The 22,061-nt window shown below is 34.6% G+C and overlaps 1 protein-coding gene across 2 annotated transcripts in view; it reads right to left on the minus strand.

The window, feature by feature from the left end:
- CNTN6 (contactin 6) overlaps nt 1–14,407 on the minus strand; it is a gene marked incomplete at both ends in the record, with an annotated part of 294,022 nt that extends 279,615 nt beyond the window's left edge. For both annotated transcript variants that reach the window (XM_080913827.1, XM_080913826.1), the window contains one exon: nt 14,353–14,407. In XM_080913827.1, the coding sequence (XP_080769953.1) occupies nt 14,353–14,407 (55 nt within the window). The remainder of the gene's footprint in view (nt 1–14,352) is intronic.
- Between the last annotated feature and the right edge of the window lie 7,654 nt (nt 14,408–22,061).

Genomic DNA, 22,061 nt, shown 5'->3' on the forward strand with positions numbered 1-22,061 from the left:
CTCAACGAAGATAGTTTAGACACTAATAACAGAAGTCACTGCATATAAACTTTATGATAGACACTTAACATGGTCTGCACAAAACATCTTCAGAGAAGGAAGAAGGACAGATGCTTGGAGATGCATCCTGGTGACACGAAACTTCTTCAACTGAGGTTCAGAAAAATCCAGTTGGCTGTTCAGAAATGGAATGAGATTCAAGGTGTTTATCAAAGTACCTCAGATTACATTTCAGAAGTTTGGTATTCAGGAACTTCTGTTGAACCATGCCTGAATAAAACTTTAAGAAACAGGAAGTATATTTTAGCTCACATATTTTCAGAAGTTTCTCTCAGAATATTGCCTCCTTTATTTTGGACAATTGCAAGGCAGACCATTATGTAGACACATGTGGTGGGGAAATGTGTGTCACCTCACATCAGACAAAAGGCAGAGAGGGAAAATGGGGGATCCAGGGAGTGAGGGACCAAAGACATCACTCAAAGGAATACTGTTGGTGATCATCGTTCAACCAGGACTCATTGTCCTCACCTCTCACTACCGAATAGAGTATTTTCATCTTGTCTCTATCTATGGGCTAATCAACTGATGAAGGCAGAGCCCTGATGACCCGAATACTTCAAAACATTTCATCAGTGAGTGATCTCTGCTTACACCAAGTATGAATCTGTCAATACACAGGGATTTGATTAGGATAGTTAAGCACAGTATAAAACATATGATTATTATATTTTCTTAAAGCAAGCATGAGTATTACAACAAAAATAAAAATAAAGATGACTAGGGTCTCCTGCAAAGTCCTACTTTTGAATAAAGCAAGTACAAATGGAGCAATAGGAAGAAATAGAAATAAAAATAGCCAATAGTCATGTTTCATTAAAGTGACTGATGTGTCACTAGGTAGAACACTAGACGATAGACACTATGTACAGTGAGATGAAGTTATAAAATATTCCCTATTCTCTATTATATGGAGTGGTTTAGTAGTGGTCATAAAATAAAACAAAACAAAAACTGACAATCTTGTTTCTTGGTGACTTGATATCCCTCTACACTCAATAGCATTTTCCCTGTTTGGAGAATGCTGCACAAATCATGCCTAACACAAAAGTAAAATGACCCAGATATACATTGATTAAACAGATCATTGGCTTTTTATTATTTTGTATAAATGAACACAGTACAAAGACATGAAAAATAAATATGTACAAAATTGTGGACAGTGAGGACAAAGCAGATCTGGGAGTGCTTTAAATAGCTTAGGTTGATAAGCAATTAAAGGGGTAAGTTCCCTGAGAGTCATAGCATAGTGAGGTACTCAATGTCAATACACAAAGTGACAAACCCCATCTGTGCTAGGCTGATTAAAACCCTAAGTATTCTGTCTCTAGTAAGATCTGCCGTGGATTTATTCAGCTATTAATCATACTTTACATAACAGATCTCGTCCTCTGAGAGTCTCAGAACTCAACAGCTGTCACTGGGGAAATCAAAGTATAGTAATGTTGTAATTTTCCCACATCAGGTATGATAAAATTATTTGTACGAGTTAGGGTTCAATCAAGACCTTAAAATCACCATAAATAAATTATAAGAGATTTCTTTTAAGGGACTTTAAACAGTAATAAGGAAGGACAAAATTAAGAGGTAAAATGTCACTGTGATATCACCAGTAAGCCCTCTTGGTCTCTAGACATACGAATAGTACTTGCAAAGTACTAAGGAAAAGTAGGAAATCCTGACACAGGCTAAAATGAACATTGTTAACCTTGAAATTAGTAATGAGTCTGAGGTTACTATGAATTTGATTTTGCCAGGAGTTGGTCAAAAGAGCTGTCTAAGAAGACAGAGGATGATTATGTTCATCTGAAATGTTCACTCCCTGGATAATGCTGTAAGGCATTCATGGAATGACGCTATCTAACTGTTGGGAATATTGCACACACTCCATCCATGGTCAGTTTCAACACAGAACTCAACAGAAAAGCAAGAAGAGCGAATTCTAACCACATCAAAGTTGCCAATCTCTTGAAGGGTCCTTATAATTCCAGGAAGCGATTTCCCCCAATTGTCAGTTTTCCACTGAGAACAAGAACTGGTGTACACTGAGAATTTTTTGGCTAAGCACTTAGCATGTGAGCTGTGAATCATTTTAGGATTTGTTAATCTTTGCATTAACATTTTGTTTGTTTGGGATATTTTCATACATTGATTTACCAAGCTACTTAATCAGTGAGCTTTGAAGACTGGGGAGAGAAAGATAGCATATTGTCAGCCATAGAGTGGTGAGCTTAGCTCAGCTAAGGTGGTATGTGAGCATTGCCAACTTCTCACTGTGTGCACCTGAGATCTATTATGACCACTTGTGAAGTAGCAACTGAAAAATATGTGATGAGAGAAGAAACCACCTAGTTTTCAAGTTAGGTCTTTGAGGCTGTGCACACTTTGTGTTTGTTGATTATAAGTACTTTGTGAAATTCTTATGTGTGCAAAAATCTGGAAAGACACAAACCCAAGCAATAATCCCTGTATTTTCAGACACAAACACTACCTGTTGTCTCCTGTATCTAGGTGAAGAGCCAATTACAGAGCTTATCAAAATGTTTTGGGAGGGTTTTGTTCTTAACTGAAATGTCTTGTGTTATCTGTGTACCAAACCATTTCTATTGTGAGCTCCTGATAAAGTGAGCAAGAAACACCTATTGGTAAGTAGGAGCATCAGGAGGTGAAGATTTAATTTATTTAATTACATAAGAGGAATGAACCCCTTCATTTGTTTATTTCGTAACTTTTATATACTTCGATAATTGGAGAATTATTTTAGAATCAAAACTTTGTTATCCTTCTTCCTAAATTTAGCACTAATTTCACAGTGTAAACAGTATATCAAAACCTATTAAAATAGAAATAGAGGATATTATCTGCTAGGCGAAAAAATTATGTGTATGTTTATTTTTATGTGTCCTGAGGACCCTAACTATTCACTGTCTACCATTTATCTTAGGTTTATTACATTTACATAATATGTAAGTGTATATGCATATGTGTATGCTGTTAAATGTATACTTATCCCCAAGGTCAACATGGTCTGACTTCCAGTTCTCTAAGTGATTTTGTACATAATCTTTTAAATAGCATTGTATATGTCTAGAAAAAAAAGATTAAAATGTACTTGAAATAAATTAGTTTACAATATTATAAAAAAGGAACTCTAAAAAATTGTGTATATATTGGCGTATATGCAAATAAATATGTAGGCTTATTATCAAATTTAATAATAATTATGAAGTACATAACAAAACAATAAAATACATAATATTCTATATCCTAGACCCATATATCATTTTGTCCTTGTGGAAAACTTGTACTAAACATTGAAGTAGTTATAATTTAATCATAATTTCACAATAAGAAGTGCATCTCAACAAATTATTTTTATGCTCAATGTAAATAAAATAGTGAGAGTTCAGGAATCTTTTACCATTTCTTAGCATTGTAAAACTTGTGTTGGTATGCTGAAAACTCTTACTCCAGAAGCCCTAAAGTTATAATATTAACATATGCCAGTTTATGTTCTCTCAATACTTACCATGGCTAACTAAAAACTAACAACATCCCAGGAGGAATTAGAACAAATATACAATAATTCATAATGATGTGGTATGTTTCTCACAGAAATAGCCTTAAGATTTAAATGGTGAAATATTTCCAGATACTTCAGAAGTACTGAATTTTGTATACTCCGAGTCTTCTATTTTCATAACACTATTTCCATACTAAGCTATTAAAACATGGGGTATATTAAACAGCTAGCTTATAAAATTCCTGAAATGTACACTCAGCATTTAGAGGAGTCTATTATAGAAAAGTTATTTTAATAATTTTAAGTGGCAATGAATAAACATGAAGAGTATAAAAGTTTGAGGCGACTGCCATGTTGTTGATGGGAGTCAAACCCAATCTCAGTGTCCATGGTGTGCTGTGTGCAATATCACCATAGCAGCAGTGTGTAACATCATAGACTGTGTATCAACACCATTTGGACAATTAACAGTGAGTTCAACATTGCTCATACCAGAAGAAAGTTAGCTGACTTTTTGCCAACTTTTCCTAAGATACAATGCTTCCTTGTTTGTCTATGCATTTTTTATAGTACTAGTGAATAATTTTAGGGCATTGTTCCCTACAATTGGCAAACAATGAGTTCCAGTATTATTTGGGGAAAAATTATTCATTTGAATTCTTGATTAGACATTTTGAATTTTGGGAGATCTTTACATACATAGAGTAATAGCAAGATCACTTGTGTATTTTGATGGTCTGTCTGATAGGAATCCGCATCAATTAACTATTACTTGGAAAGAATATAAAGGAACTCCTAAAATACAGGAACTCCCAGAAGGTTACTACAGAATTCTCAGGGACAAATAATAGGGATTTAACTGATCTATTTCTACTGGGCCCATAAAGAAATAAATGAATAATACATCTTAAATCAAACTACAGACTACTGCCATTGCTCTTGGATATACCCTATAACTCAATTGTGAGAGCCTCACTGCCAAGGATACAACATACATGAATGGTGTGGATATTTGTGCTCACCTGGAAGCTCCAGTCCTGCGGGCTAGATTTCATAGTTCTGGAGAGTGCTATGTCACAACTCAGGAATAAAAGCAACAGTCCTATCCCGCTTTGAACCCTGTCCACCACTGTAATAAGAGGCCCGGTATGACATGCCCACAGGTGCAATGGCAGCAGAAGTGGTTTGGCAATAACAAATTATTTTTAACTGTGTCTAAAGATTACTCCATAAGATAGAACTTAAAATTATGCCTGGGTATTTTATATTTGTAGGGGATGCCCTAATACTATATAAACTAATAATTGGACAGAATATTAAATTACCTTCTTAGTTATTATCCTTATACCCAAAGGTTTGCAGCTCTCCCAATCCTTAGTCAAGAGATTTCTTTGTACAAAACAAGGTGATTAATACAGAAACCAACAACTGGTTAATGTGTAGAGAATATAATTCTCTGCAGTGGTCACATCTGAAGACCAAAAGGCTACATCACTCCCTTATCCCCAAGGGTGAGAAATCATCCTGCAAGAAGGGAAAGACAGAAAGACTGTAGGAACAGTACATATTGGTCACTTGTAGTAATACAGTATTTGCCAGCCATAAGAGTTGCATTACAGATGTAAAGTCACAGCACAGTGTTGTTATGTACAAGAACTACACAGGATCAAGCCAGTCAAAATCTCAACTAAGTTAGAGAGGACAGGGTCGAATGTAATATGATAAGTAGTAAAGAAGCCTTTGGAAAATGCTGGCTGCTGGAGAAGGACGAGTCAGCTTTTTATAGTATACAGCTCCAAAGAGGTGATCCAAGAAACAGTACTACACCCATGCATGCTCTGTAGACTTAATAAATTTTTAAAAGAGCACATAAAATTGTGAATAAAATAGTGGGGGACACATTGAAGAACTTGAGAGAGAGGGGTAATTTGCTCAAATTATTATATTATGTAAGAAGTTCTTAAATATATCAAATCTTGAAAGAGGCTAAAGTACAATCTGAAGGCTGTTGTTTTATATACTTTTCTACAGCGCTTATGAGTGTGTGTTGTCACTGACATAATGAGAAAAATGTGACACTTCTTAAAGAAACCCCAAAATCCTGCCTGTCTAGGTTCTCTTCAAGAACAGCAAATGCTTTAAATTGCTGAGCAGTCACTCCAGCACCCAAATTATAAGTTTAAAAAAAGTAAAATAAAAACAGCCTAATGACAACTATTGGACTTTGATTAAATTGTTTCTGTTAAAATGTGTATGAGACATTAGAATTAGAATAGTGGTGAGTATCCCTTGGGAACTGATTTGATAGGTCACTCATTTACATGTTTATTTAAAAGTATATCTGTGATATGAACACGAAGCGGTGATAATTGACTATTTAAAATACAGAGTGTATATTACTCAGAATATAAAAGAATAATGATGCAAAAGTAATGGTATGTGTAAGCCAGTTAATCACAAGCATTGTGAAGTTCACTAAAAACACTGAAGACTAGTCCAAGCTATATTGCTCACCCATTAGAATAGATGTGGTAATCATGGGTCTTGTTCGAAAAGAATGTGTGTGAACATGATAGAACTGAGATGGGTGTAGTTGAAACCGTCTGTTAATATAGAAAGATCTGAACAGTGCTCCAGATAAATGACTATCTAGTGAAAAGATTGAGCAGGTAAAAGCCTTGCTCATTATGGGAATAATGAAAATTTACATGATAGAAGGTTGGATTCAGATTATTGTATATGCGAAGGAATAACCATTTATGTGTTCAGATGGGATCACTATGAAAAATAAATCGCTCAGTGCTCTTTGGACATGCTAAATTTATTTTAATTATCTACAATTTTTAAATATGGGAAGAAAAACTCACTGCTCCTATTTTGAATAACACCAATATAATGTTTAAGTCACAGCATAGTTTCTTATAAATACCATTAAAATAAATATGTCATATGACATTACAGATTATACCGCATGCACAATGTCCTGAGGTCAATTATTAGTCCTACAAAGCAACACCAAGAGATGCAGTTTTACTAATAATTCTTGTCTACCTGTAATTTAAGCACAAGTTGGGGAGAGGAAGATAATAGGTAAAAGGTCATTCTTGGCTACAGAGTGAGGTGCATTACTACCTTGCCTCAAAGAGTTAGCAAAATAGAAGGAAAAGGTAGAGGAGGAAAAGAAGTAGATGGAAGAGGAGGAGGAGGAGGAGGAGGAGGGGGAGGAGGGAAAAGAGGAGGAGGAGGAGGTAAGCCTACATACCAACCATTCTCTTTAAATGTTGACAAAACAAAAATGCCTTTCCTCTGTCACTGTGATACCTGATAAAACATTTCATTCAAGATGTAGGAAGCAATTACTTGGGAAGGATGTTTTAGAACAAGAGAACCACTCTATCAGTGGCCATTGCATAAAAGTGCTTTTGTCATCATTCTACTTTACACCATTTCTATCAGAAAATGCAAAGATGTCACTTGGCTTACAGGTACTGTATAATGTTTTGTTCTTGGAGTTGTTATTATGCTAAGAATAAAACTTAACAGATCATAGGCAGAATGTGAGTTGTGATATACTCAATATTCATCACAGTTGTACCCAAAGGAATATTATGTGCCTCTGGGATCCTTGAGTAAAGCAGGTTTATTATCCTGCCAATGTTCATGGCTTTGCTGTTTGATACATAGTCATCTGTGTAGAAGTCTTAGTCACAGTGAGCATTCCCATTCTCATGGCTTTCTCTCTCAAGTAGCTCATTTATTCTGGCTCTCTGTTCATTAAAAGCTCATATGATTCAAAGTAAGGTTCAGCAAATTTTTAATATTTCCCAATAAATTTTCTGAGAAGTTGCTAACTCTAAGTGTTTAGGAGTTATGTTTTCTATGGAATTAGTTTAGATTAACATACTTAAAAATAAAAAAGCTATATAAAATGTTGATGGCATTAGATATTACTTTATTGGTAATAAGTCATAATATAACTTAATTAAATATCAATTATATTGGTAGAGATTTTGAAGATAACGTAAATATATTTGTACACACACAATAGAAGGAAAAATACCTTCTATTTCTCAAAATTAATTGTTAACATTAGGAAAGGCATCACATTCAGCCTTGAGGGCATAACATTAACCATTTTAAACTGATAGAGTAGGTCTTTGAGTCTATTCAGCCACTACGGCTATTGCCTTGCACATGGTCTTAAATTTTCAGTCAGATACTGCAAAGCACATGTTAAGACTCAAAAGCCAGTACTTCTTCAGTTCTTACCAGATAGGTGAGAGAGAGGTAGAGTGAAGGGAGGAAAGGAGGGAGGAAGGGAGGGAGGGAGGGAAGGAGGGGGGGTTAATGTGTGTGAGTATGCACATGCATGGATGTTATACTTGAACCTCAAGTGGTGTTCTTCAGTCACTGTTATAATTTCTCAAGGGAGATGGGGCTCTACTTTTTCTGCTTTGGGATTGAAAAGTTTTAAGAAAGATCTCCCATGCTCATGGATTGGAAAGATCAACATTTAAAAAATGGCCATCTTACCAAAAACAATCTACTGATTCAATGCAATCCCCATCAAAATTCCAACCGAGTTCTTCACTGAGTTGGAAATAGCAATGTGCAATTTCATTTGGAATAACAAAAGACCTAGAATAGTGAAATCAATCCTCGACAAGAAAACATCTGCAGGAATCACTATCCCTGATCTCAAGCTATATTACATAACAATTTTACTGAAAACTGCATAGTACTGGTACAGAGATAGGTACGTGGATCAATGGAATAGAACAGAAGATCCAGAAATGAGCCCTCATATGAATGGTCACCTGATTTTTGACAAAGGAGCTGTAAACATTCAATGGAAAAAGGACAGCCTATTCAACAAATGGTGTTGGTTCAACTGGCACTCAGCATGCAGAAGAATAAAAATAGACCCTTTCTTATCTCCTTGTACAAAGCTTAACTTTAAATGGATCAAAGATCTCCACATTAAACCAGGTACACTGAAACTATTAGATGAAAAAGTAGAGAAAACCTTAGAACTCATAGGCACTGAAGAAAATTTTCTAAACAGAAAACCAATAGCTTGAGCTTAAAGTTCAAAGATTGACAAATGGGACTTAATGAGATTGCAAAGTTTTAGTAAGGCTAAAGACACTATCATGAAAACAAAACGGCAGCCAACAGAGTGTGAAAAGATATTTACCAACCCCACATCAGATAGAGGCCTAATATCCAATGTATACAAGGAACTCAAAATGGGAGATACCAGAGAATCAAACAACCCTATTAGAAAATGGGTTACAGACTTAAAAAAAATTCTCAATCAAGGAATATAGAATGGCTGAGAAACATCTAAAGAAGTGCTTAACATCCTTAGCCATCAGGGAAATGCAAATCAAAACAACCTTGAGATTCTACATCACACCAGTCAGATTGGCCAAGATCCAAAACTGAGATGACTATAGATGTTGGCGAGGATGTGGAGAAAGAGGAACACTTCTCCACTGCTGGTGGGGGCGTATACTGATACAACCACTCTGGAAATCAGTCTGGCAGTTCCTCAGAAAAATGGACATAGTAATACCTGAAGACCAGTTATTCTACTTCTGGGCATTTACCCCAGAGATTCTCCAACATACAACAAAGATACATGCACTGCAATGTTCATAGCAGCTCTATTTATAATAAAATGTTCAAAAAAATAAATAAAAATAAAAATCATTCAACAAAGAGCAAAACAAACAAATAAAAATGACAAACAAATCAACAGTTCTTGATTATGAGCCATGTGAATTTTAAAAGGATAAATTGAAACAACATAATTTTGTTAAAATAATCCTGAAAAAATAAAACTTTGAGCAGAAATACTAATGGTTGTGTCATAGAGTTTCTATTGCTATGATAAAACACCACGGCCAAAAGCAATTTGAGGTAGAAATGCTTTATATTTCTTATTTTTCCATATAAAGTCATCGTAAAGGCACTCAGAATAGGAACTCAAATGTAAGAATCTGAAGGCAGAAGTTGATATAGAGGGCCCATGGATAAGAGAGTGCTGTTTACTAAAGATTGCAGCACTTCTGTGAAACGTTGGCATTAAAACTTGTTATTTTCCATTCTGAACAACTGAAAATAGCCTGGTAGATAGTTTAAATAATCATCACTTTTACTTTATGATCAGCCTATTTGATCCATCAATAATATTTAATATTTTAAATATCAAATTTTAATGTTTAACGATAACTTGGAAAGATGTTGAAAATTTCTCAAACTTCACACAGAAGCCATATCATACTAGTCAGGTTTCTATTTCTTTCATAAGCAAGTAAACATATCAACAATAAGAAGTGTTTATTTTGGCTCACTTCAGTCTATGATCAAACGGCCTCACTGTTTTATTGGGAAATAATGAATAATGAGAGTGCAGAACAGAGAAAAACGTCTCATCTGCTGACTAGGGCATGAAATTGTGAAAGAGGAAAAATTTGGGGTTCTATTGAGAAATAGACCTGGTGCTTACCTAGAGTTTTTCTCAAAGGTCCTTTGCAGATTGACAAAGAAGAAAGTGAAACAACAACCAAACAACACACTCTTCATTCTATAATGTTGGCATGGGTGGAAGATGTGCTAGTGCAATAATAGCCCAAATTTTGTGGGAGTTACTGACCAATATTTGGCTAGAATTAAGGTTCACCTCATGACATAGAAACTATACCAGAGATTTCTCATGTGAATAACCTGAGACTAGAAAGGCCACTAATGTAACACAACATTAAATGCTAATGCACTCCCACAGAATAAACATGGAGACCACAACTAAATCATGTGCAGAACTGAGAAACTTTAGAACACTCAGTCTGAAATAAGAAGGCTTCATCAAGTCTTTCCTTTTTGAGTTCATGAAACCCTGTGGAAGAGTCAGAAAGATTGAAAGAGCCCGACAGAGAGAGGACGCCAGGAAAAAAAAAAAGGCCTTGTTTCCTTGTATCTTAGTATCTTATACACATAAATACTGAAAGCCTACACAGGGACGGCATGTAACAAAATGGAAATTTAGCATGGAGATGGGAGGGTGAAACAACCCCCTTTCCTTTTTCTAACCAAGAATGCATCAGCATTTGTTGTCCCATCACAAATGAAAACTTGGGTTTCTCCACTACTATCATATTGGGACTGCATGAGTCACCTATAGCAAAAGACACTCAATACCCTTAAGAAGTAGATGGCCAAGACAAATACAATGATGTTTTTCAAGGCACGTTTTCACCAACACAATATTTTTATTCATTATTTGTGAATTTTATATCATAGCATCATATTCACTTCCTAGTCTTCCCAGGTTCACCAGCCCTATCCTTGTGACCTTGTGACTATCTTACACATATGTGCCTTCCCACCCACAATTCACTTTATGTTGCATATACACATTGAAACATGGTCGACCCCCCCCCCCAGTGGCACTGATACCTTAAAGAAGAAATATGTTCTTCTAGACAGACACATCCCTCCAGAAGACATCAATAGTAAGCGTGGAAAGCTTCCCTTAGCATCCTTATCACAAATTTTAAGACTTTATGATATTTGGAGCTAGGATGTTAGTTTGAGGAGGTGTATGGCTGGTCACTTAAGCTTTCTATATCCCCCCATTTTGAACTGTGAGTTTGCAGTTTTTAATACCACTGCAAAGGTATCTCCTTTGCCCTTTTCTGTCAGCAGAAATACAGATAATTGACCTCCACGTTGTTTCTGTAACAGCAAAGACCATGGATTTCTACACCGTTTCTAGTATGTGCCACAGATGTGGTTCAGCATGGTCTCTGCTGTCAGCAGAGACCGAAGACATAATCCTTGTGTATGTTGAAACCAACTTTAGGCTTCTTATACATTTGTTATTCCAAAAACATATTTGTACGTAGTTCACATATTTCTTTTATTCATATTTTGTTGACTAAGTCATGTTGTTCATTGTTAATATATTAAAATGTAGGAGAAAGAGGAAAAAAAGAAGATATTGAGAAAAAAGAAAAAATGGAGCAAACATCAGATTAAGATGGGGAAGAAGAGAAAAGAGAAGGGGAAAGATAGGAATGGGGAGGTCATGTGAGTAATTTGAATAAAGATAAAGAATAAGTATGTCCATCTCAAGAACCTCAACTTAATTAAATCTATAGAATATGCATCCTATATGGTACTAACAGCCAAGATATTCAGAGGAAACTTTAATCTTTCCACAACTATTAAGAAAATGACTTAAGTGTATTTTTTGAATAATTGTGTGCTTAAATGAGCCTGTGTGTTTTTCTAACACAAAAAAGTTAATAAAGCAAAACAAATACACCTTTTAGGTGATCAAACTGAAAAAAATGTCTTTGGATCAGTGATGTCTGGCTAAGCATATTACAAGTAGTGATTGAAAAGACACAGGTTCCAGTATCTGTGGTCAAGATATCAGAAATCTTGTGAAGTTTATTAAGCAACAGAAAATGCTAATGTTATTAACCACAAACAATTTATGTTTTATATTGGCATATAAGGGAATTAAAATACATACATTTTAATTGATCACAACAGTGAAATTAGGAGTCAAAACATAGGCAGTTGAGGAAACTTGCCAGATGTTTAAAAGAATGAAGAAAACATGAAGGAAGAATGAGAGAGAGCATATATACAGAAAGTTAAATGTAGTAAACACTAGAAAATGTCAGACAAAACAAAAAGATTTAAGCCACCATCGAAACCTCTGGGGCAATGCTAAGCTGTGATTATCCTATTTAAATGGCCATGGTTTAAAAGAAATAGAACCAATCTGTTATTTCTTGATGACACTGTACACCAAGGACATATCATTATTTCTCCCTTAGGATAAGGCTAAAGGGCATTTTGAATCACATCCAAATTGTATAAATAGAAGTTAATGGAAGATACAGACTATTTCTCATATTTGATATATCTTCTGAGAACAGTGGCTTTATTTTAACTTAACACAAAAGGTCTTTTAGAGAGCCTATGCTAATTCAATTGACATATTTAAAGGGCAAAATGTTAATGTAGAATTTTGACAGGAAACTAAAGGTAAAGTAGAAATAGAGTGCTTTAAACATGGATAATTTGGGGCCACCTTAATGACTTCTCAGTCTTCTTTTATTATATTACATTATACTTTATGAAAGAACACATTATTATTTAACTTCCATCCTTCATGCCGAGAGGTAGACCTGACATGAGCCAAAACAATGTGATCACTAAATAAACATGACTGTGATGCTTAGAGATGACAGGTTTTTTAAAACTGAAAATGCTTTTGTAATGCTTCTTATTCTTGAGGCTCATTTGCACATATTTTATTATCCTCAGTTGTTTTTATATAATTGCATTGCTAGTAAATAGATGAGAATTTTTGTAACTATGATGTTACTATTGAACCTTTGCAAATTTGTCAGACTTAGATAGTAGTTGTCATTACACAAGTAGGAGCAATCAGAATCAGTGTGAAGTTGGTCAAGGACATCTTTGATAGCCAAGTGATGCAGTCAATGCCAAGACTATGGCACAATGTAGGTAAATAATATTGGCAATTAAAACTAGATTTCCCTGAAATGTTGGGTTGGAGAGGTGTTTCAGTAGTTACTAGTGCTTACTGTTCTTGGGGAGGACAGGAGTTCAATTCTCCATACCCAAGTAGTGGCTTACAGATATACTCCAGTTCCAGTGTATCTGATGTCCTTATTTGCCTTTCTCAGGTAGCGAGAAGGCAATAAACTCTCACACATACTTCATCTTAAATGACAGTAATATGACAATCATCTGCTTTGAACAAATTGTGGGTAACTATTTACCAGCCATTATTATTATTATTACCTTTGTTATTCCAGGTCCCTTTATGTGCATCCCTTCTTTGTCAAGATTTTGAAGATAATTCTACGTCCCTTAAGTCTAGGTTTATTGAGTAACTTGTAGTCATCGAAAGAATGACAAAGGACACATGCTATCTCAACTTTAATACCTGGTAGCATGAGACTGTGTTCTTCAGATTTTTGTTTTGAAATCTTGAGAAGCCACCATGTATAAAACTCTGATTCACAAGCAGATGAAAGACTACATGGATAAAAGGCAAACAATCTGTCTATTTCAGCTTAATATGTCCTCAAACAGTTAGGACACATATCAATGTAGCTTACCATAAATTCAGTGCATCAGGACAAAATCCAAAGCATTGGACAGTAAAACATGTCTTAAATCTCATCCCACAGAACAACTATGTTAGCATATAGCTAATTTATATTGCAGGTGATTTAAAACCTTTGAATTAAGATAACTTTGTTACAAGGAAGAGTAATTTAATAAACATATGTGATGATTGTACTATATTAAGTGAAAAAACATGCCTGACCTCATTTTTGGTTATTGAATAAAAAGAAAAAAGCATTCAAAGATTCTTTTCAGTTTTCCATGAACATTTTACATAATTTTTCGATTTAGATATATGAACACAGCATGGTAAATAAATGTATAAAAATGAATTTATTATCACTAATCACAATTCTTTAAATACAATGTTTGAACAATAATAAACTTAATCACAATGTTTCAAGAGAATTATTTTACATATTTAAAAAAATTAAGTTTATATTTGAAGTAAAGTTTACTCTCACAACATGACCAATTGGTCATTCAAATAACATGACTTGTACATTTTCAAAGTAATCTCATCTCAATGAAAATGTACAGTGATAATATATTTATCAATCTAAACTCATAATAATAGAACACTTTACCTGCACAAGAGTTTATGAGTGGCAGCAGAATTACCAGTTTCCATAGCAACCTCATCTCCACGTTCGAAGGTCAAAAATTTCTCCCATGCAATCAGCAGGAACAAAGATTGTATCTTCTAGTCAGTATGTTAGCAATCTATTTGAAGGAAACAAAATTGACAAATATGAGTATCTTATCATATATACCAAATATTAAGCATTGAATAAATCAATTAGGAATACATGATCAAAATAAAGCCACATAAATGAATACTCACTTTCTTATATTTTAGTTCACATGTGGATTTATTAGAACAATATGGAACTCAATGCATAACATGTAGATCAAATTTTTCATTAAATGAATTATAAGTTGTAATTTTAACTTTCAATAATTACATCTGCCACACATGCACACAAAACGTTCATAGAAACCACAGATTTTCTAAGTGATCTATTAAAATTATTAAAGCTATACTCATTATCATTTATTACCTTTCTTAAAGTTATAGAACTCAAGCCAATAGTATTACAAAATTTCTGTAAGAAATTTATTCCTAGTGGTATTATCTTGTAGATAGGAGATGTGTTTTCCCCCAAGAGGTTACAGCATAATTGTTGCTAATTTATTTTGACATTTTAGCAATTCCATGATAAATGAAACCAAGAGAAGGTGCTAGCATGACCTTTACTTCACAAAAAAAATCTAATAAGAGGTTTATAAACACTGATAAACTCATAAAATATTAGAATAACCTCTGTATAAACTCACCTTGGTCACTGTAATAAAACTTTTGGACACCAAATGAAACTTTTAGTGTAGTAGAACTATATTTAAGCTCAAATAACTTTAGAAAGCTTCTGAATACTATATATAAAACTGAATAATACAGTTTAAAGTATTAAGTACTTTTGAAAATAGTGACTTTATTCTACTTTACAAAAATAAACGGTGTTTACCTTAAGAGATGAAAATCACAAACAGACAAAGTGCTCAATTCAATGAACAACACTGAGTCGGTGAAAGTGATTACCTCAAAAGTTCTCTGATGGGCTTTGCATTTCATCTTTTACATACTTGAATATGTATTTTTATATTCAGGTGTGAATATTCAAATTCATTTAAAATCTTAGTTTCAGAGACATTGTATAAAAGATCAACAAAACAAAACAAAGACCAAACCAACTGAAAATGAACAAACAAAAAGAAAATCGTCAAACAGGCTTGGAGGGATGGCTCAGAAGTTGAGAGGACCAAGTGCTATTTCAGACGATGCCAGTTCAATTGCCTACATGGAAGCTCACTGTCAGTAACCTCAGCTCAAGGAACTCTTGCTCTCTTCTGGCCTTGGTGGAATTATGTAGAAATGAGGCAAGCCATACTTTCAGGTAAAACCCCATATACCCATACAGGAAAAACTAATAATGTATCCTATGGGCAATATCCAAACCCTGGCACTATTAGTGATACTCTATTATACTGTTATACAGAAGCCTAGTATAACTGTCCTCTGAGATGCTCCACCTAGCATCTGACTAAAACTGATGAAGGGTCAAACATTAGTTGGAGCACTAGAAGTCTTGTGATAAAGTTGGAGGAATGAATGAAGAACCTGAAGAAATGGGGACTCAACAAGAAGACATAGTCAAATGACCTAAACCCTTGGGACTATCAGAGATTGAACCACTAAACAAAGAACAAATGAGGGCTGGGCATAGGCCCCTGCACATATGTAGCAAATGTGCAACTTGGCCTACATGTGGGTTCCACCAAAACTGATATTGAGGTTGTCTTTGATTCAGTTGCCTGCCTGTGGATCCTGTCCACTTAACTGGGTTGCCTTGTCTGGCTCAGAGGAATAGAATCTAGGTGACTTGTGATGTCAGGGTGGGTGGTATCCAGGGGTTCCTCACACTTCTCAGAAATGAAGAGGGTGGAGGAAGAGCGGAAAGGATCCTGTGAGAGTGAGAACTGGGAAGAGAGAGGGGATAAAGGACATAAAATGGATGAATAAATAAGCAAAAAACAAGTAAAAGAATGCAAACCTGCATAAAAAGGAAAAAAAAATAACAATAAAAATATAGTAAAAATAAACCAAAAGCAAAACTCAACAGGAATAAAAAGAAAAATCATAAAGAGCATTCTTAGTGGAAGTGAGATAATGAATCCTGAGGTACAGAATGTGATTGCTGCAGCATCTGTGAGCTTCAATGGGTAGAATGTGCATAGAACGTACATTTACAGTTTTCGGGAGGAGCAAATGTCTTAGTGGAGAAAGATGACAGGACTTAAAGAAAAGGGAGCAGTGGCAAGGTACAGTCTGAGTTTGTAAAGTCCTGGACATTGTCCAACATGATGTGGCAAAGGACAATGGTCTAAGGGAGCTGGTTAAATGCTCAAATATGGAAGACCTTTAGGTTTTATTCTTGAGTATTTAGTCATGATTTAACTCAAATCTTTGTTACTCCAAAAAAAGCATTGGGAAGAATAAATGGTATAATTATTTAGATGAACTGAATTCTATTTTTATAACCTCAAAGGGATAATTATTTTTAATCTACAGTGGTAGAGTTGAAGATAGAGAAAAGATTACCTCAATATAATCCTTGTTTCTCAAAAAAATTTTCTGCCTACTTGAATAGTAAAGTCTTTGACCTTTTAGTAAAACAAAGAATGTATCCAATTTTGACAGTATTTTGAAACTTTGAATCACTCACCCTCTCACTTCCAAATTCCTTAGAATAATATTAAAAATCATATAAATTAGAAATCTTCTATTTTCTTCTGCTTTATTTACAAAGCAGGGCTCTGACAAAAATCAGTTTCCTAATCACTGCACATACACAATCTATTAATTGTAAAGATATTGTTTGATTTCTACACACTCCTTAAAATCTGCCCATTAATAGAATAACCATCTTTCCCTGTTTTTCTTGCACAATATCAGTGTTCTCAAATGTCACGACAGAATTATTAATAGTACTTCTTTCTCCCAAAAGCCAAAGTTTACAAGATAAATAATATGGCCCACTTATTTTGTGGATATTCATTATTTCTCCTACCAGACTCTTGTGTCCTCCTCTCATGATTAAAGGTCTGTGGATGTCTCTAAAGAATCCCAGATCCTTATGTACTTGCAGTTTATAAAGCTGTAGCAGTATTGTCTCTGCCTCTTAGCTCCAGGAATCTATTTCTTTTGCTGCAGTATGTTACAAACAAGTAACCCAAACCCCTGAGATCTCTCAGACACTGAGCCACCAACCACACAGCATACACAAGCTGGTCTGAGACTCCAAGCAAATATACAGCAGAGGGCTGCCTGGTCTGGCCTGGGTGGGAGAAGAGGGGCCTAACCCTTGAGAGACTTGAAGCCCTGGGAAGTGGGGAGGCCTGATGGGAGAGGGGGCATCCTCTAGAAAACAGGGAGGAGGAAGAATGGGATGAGGAACTGTGAGAGGAGAGACATTGATGAGGTCAATGACTGGACTGGAAAATATAAAAGTAATAATGATAAAAAAAACCTCAAATAACTTTATTGCATATAAAGTGTTGTCTGAGAGTCATTACTATGACCTAGTCTGCTAACACTATGAAATGTTCATTAAACTTAAAGAATGTTGTAACAGATAGAAAATCAACTGTCAGAACCCTGCCTCCAAGTAAATAGCTCCCCAAAACATCTCCCTCCTCCCTCAACTATAACTCGTTCAGATTAAAAGACTCCCATGAAACAAGCATTGACTTCCCAGCGTATTAGTTTTTCATCTAGCCTCCCTTGTTCTAGCTTCCTGTTATCTTTGTCCTGAGTATAACCTTGCATTTGTTGCTGTGAGTAAATGATTTGTGTTTCATGCTTCTAATGTTCTAGGAATTTTTCCTTCCATCTAAACAACCTAAAATAATACCTAAAATCAGAGAATCATGAAGCAGCCAATTATGCCTGCTCTCATGGAAATTTAAAATGCTTGAGTCACTAAAATGATTATTTTGCCTAAACTAGTTTGAGCTATATAGTGCCTATTGATAGTACATTGCACTAACATCTTCATCTTCAAATTATAAGTTTCCTTCAAATTGTAACGATTTACAGTATAGGAGTAGAGAATTCTGCTCTGATGGATAGGCATGTACTTACCAAAGGCACCATGATACAGGCAGAGTTTTCATGCTTTACCTGTATGGTAAGCGTTATGGATACTACTTCTAGGATCATTTATAAGTAAGTAAGTGAGAAAGCATAGTTGTTGCTGAGACTATGCTAGGTAACATGCATGTGAGCAGTTTAACACCTGCTGAAAGGGCTACAATAGATGCCACCACTGGCTTGTTTAACTGTGAACGTTTGTTTGTTGTTCATAATTGTGGGCTTCAAAAATTGAAGAATTTGACATAGAAATCACCTTAATTTTTTTTCCTTTTCTAGAGCTGCTTGATTCATATTCAGTGTATAATTTCATGTTAAATGCTGTCCTTTCACATCTGATTGCATATCAGCATATGGTAATAAGGGCGAAGCTATTTGCTATTGATTTATGAAGTCAGACTAAGTATTTATGCATCTTTTGTCTTTTGAAAAACTTAAGTTTGTACAAGTTAAGATTGTTTAAGGATAGAGAAAATATTCCAGCTCAATAAAAATCTATCTGGCTAGGAAAACTTGGGTATTTATTTACTCACAGAACCTAGCATAGAAGTATATACTATCCTATACAAAATATATGCTGGTCATTGGCCTGAGCAATCATGTGTTTCTAGGATGTTGAGATTACTAAGACCAAAGAGTAAAGAAAGAAAGGTTACAATGCAAACTTAACTTACAACAACTTCTAGAGTTTTAAAAAGTTTTATAAATATGTCACCAGCATCTGACATCAGGTGAGGGTTATAGGCCATGCAATCTTTTAAATGATATTTTGGATCAAAGAATAAGGTGCCTCGGTTCGTAACCTGACTGGTAAGGTTATTGTTCTATTATTACAAGATGAACTTTGTGGCCCTAAACTATGTGCGTTCACTTTTACTCTTGCAGAATTTCTTAATGTCAGTTTTCAATGTTTCAAACACCTTTTAAAAAATATGGATGACAATCCCTTTCATATCATAAAAAGTAATCTCTGGGAATTCAGATATACATGTGATTTTGGGTCAAACATTTTTAAACACATTGTAGTAGATTTGACCTTTTAAATATTCCATTTAGTGTGAATATTCATGATTTTCTGATAAGTCAATCATGTTGGTAAACGATGAAATTTTCTACATTGGACATACACATGGTACCATATAGTGCATAAGTTTGGACTCATATTGTGTGTATGTGTGTGTGTGTGTGTGTGTGTTTGTGTGTGTGAATGTGTAATTGTAATTTTATAGTATATTACCTTCCTTGAGGCTATTAATGATTCTATAGTTAACAATGTGTAAAATTATTGATATGACGAGCCTCTAAACATGTCAGTGAAGAACTAGAGATATTTTTATCTGAGTTGTGAAGATGTACCCTAAATATCAGTGGTACTGATTCTTGTGCAAGGGTTTTTGATTGCATAAAAATATAGCAAAGAATGAGAATTTATCTCTTGGCTACTTGAGACACTGACAGATTGTGGGGATATGAAATCAGTTGCCTGAGAAATGTCTCACCATGACTTTGCTCCCTTAATACATAAACCAAAGTAAACCATTTCATCTTTATGTTCTGTTTATCTCATATTTTCTCGCAGCGAAGTGTACCTTACATAATAACTACCATAAGTCAATCATCTATAGCGTCTTGAACAAATCAAATTCACTTGAACCCACTGTGCCTGTTTACGGATGTATGGTCAATGTCTATAGTAGTGGAATAGAAGTCCACACGGCGTGGCCTGCAAAGCTAACAGTATTTACTGGCTGACATTTTATGGCTTTGAAGCTTAGAGAAACTTCCTTGCAGGTGCCTGGGATAATACAATCTGAACTGTACAATACCTTTATCAGGGAAGAGTTCACTCAGCACCAAGATTACAAAACTGAATTTATCTAAATTTATGTAGACAGTCAAAAGGAAAATACCATATGTCAAGTAGAAAAAGAAAAACCTTGGATCCCACATGTTCAGCAGCTACAGAATCTGAATTCTGCCTTCATATAATTTCTTCTAACCATGTGTTCTAGAATTGCATCTGAAGACCAGAGGTATATCAAGAGTTATTGTCATAAGAAAGGAACAAGTTTGACTTGCCTCAGACACACCTAAAAGCTCCTTTATGTGGCTCAGAGTAGTTATTTTCTTTTCTTTAAAGATAAACTATTCATCCTTTGCTTCTAAACCTCAACAATCAGCCCCTGAGTAGTCTGTTAACTAGGAATAAATATGAACATCAAGTATTTACTTGACATAGTAAGGACTTGGGGAATCAAGTGATATTATTAATTACTATCTTGACAATTGGTATAGCCAGCAGGCATGGGAAATAATAATAGTTATCACATTCAGAGATAAAGTATTACTCTATCTCTCATAAGATTTTTCAGTTTTCTTTCTGTTGTTGTTTTTGTTTCTTTGTAAAGCTAGGGATATTTACTTGACTAAAATGCCAGGGTTGATGTTTGTATACAGTTTGAAAGAAGCCATTAAAGGGAGTTCACAGCCTATTGTCACTACATAATTATTGTTTTTAACAAGCTACACTGAATGCTAACGATAACCTAGAATATTGGATTGTAAGATGGGCATCCATAGTAGAGAAATAAATTATTCAGATCTTGAAATATAATGCTATTTAATTTCTATAGATAGCATTGATAAGATAAGCTTGGATGATAGAGAATTATGTGATCTAACTTATTTGGGAAACTTAATGCCAATTAAACTTCATAAATTTCTCTTAAATTAGTTTTACTTCCTGAAATTATTTTGCCACAGTGGTAATAGTAAAAAAGAATACAAAACAGGAATTCCCACCAAATAGCTTTCATTACTGTTCTGCCTAATTTTAAGACACTGCAACCGTCAAAGGAGGACTTTTTCTCCAAAACATTATCCAACTTCTGTCTTTAAGCATGACCCATCTGTACCCTTTGGATTTGTCAAGAAAGCAATGTCGAGAAAGCATGGCCACAAGTAGACATTGTTCTTTTTATACCTATAGAAACCATGTTTGAAATTAATAGATATTCTACCGGAGATCAAGGTAAGTTTTCATCTGCTTTGTTCATGCTCAAAACAGATGAGTTCAGTGCTAACTGCCCTTCTATTTTTAATTGACCAGTGAATTAACCATATCAGATAAATTAAAAATCACATTTCACCTTCTTCAGGTGACTATTTCAGTGTAATAATCATCTATGCTCAGTAGCTATGAGAAGTCTTTCAGTAATTTTTGTAACAGCTTTTTAAGCTTGGAATTTCTGGAGTTATTTATTACCAACTTGACTCAAAAATATATTTAAGTGAAATGCTTATGATTTAAAAAAATGGTTTTGAATAGGAACCCTACTTGCTGTCAAATCAAGCAAAGTAGCAAGATAAAATATTCCAACATTTTCTTTGTTTTAAGAATATAAGATATTATTTATTATAAATGATATGCCAAGTTCACAAAATTAATAGATCACTATGATGCAGCCCTTGTAACAAAACCATAGAGCATAATTTCTTTTTGGGAAGGTAGGATCAAATGGTAGGTGGTTGGCAATATAAAATAAATGCAAATGTATTTGTTCCAGAAGTAAATGACCTATATAT

The sequence above is a fragment of the Micromys minutus genome (assembly GCF_963924665.1).
Source record: "Micromys minutus genome assembly, chromosome: 3".
Classification (NCBI taxonomy): Eukaryota; Metazoa; Chordata; class Mammalia; order Rodentia; family Muridae; genus Micromys; species Micromys minutus.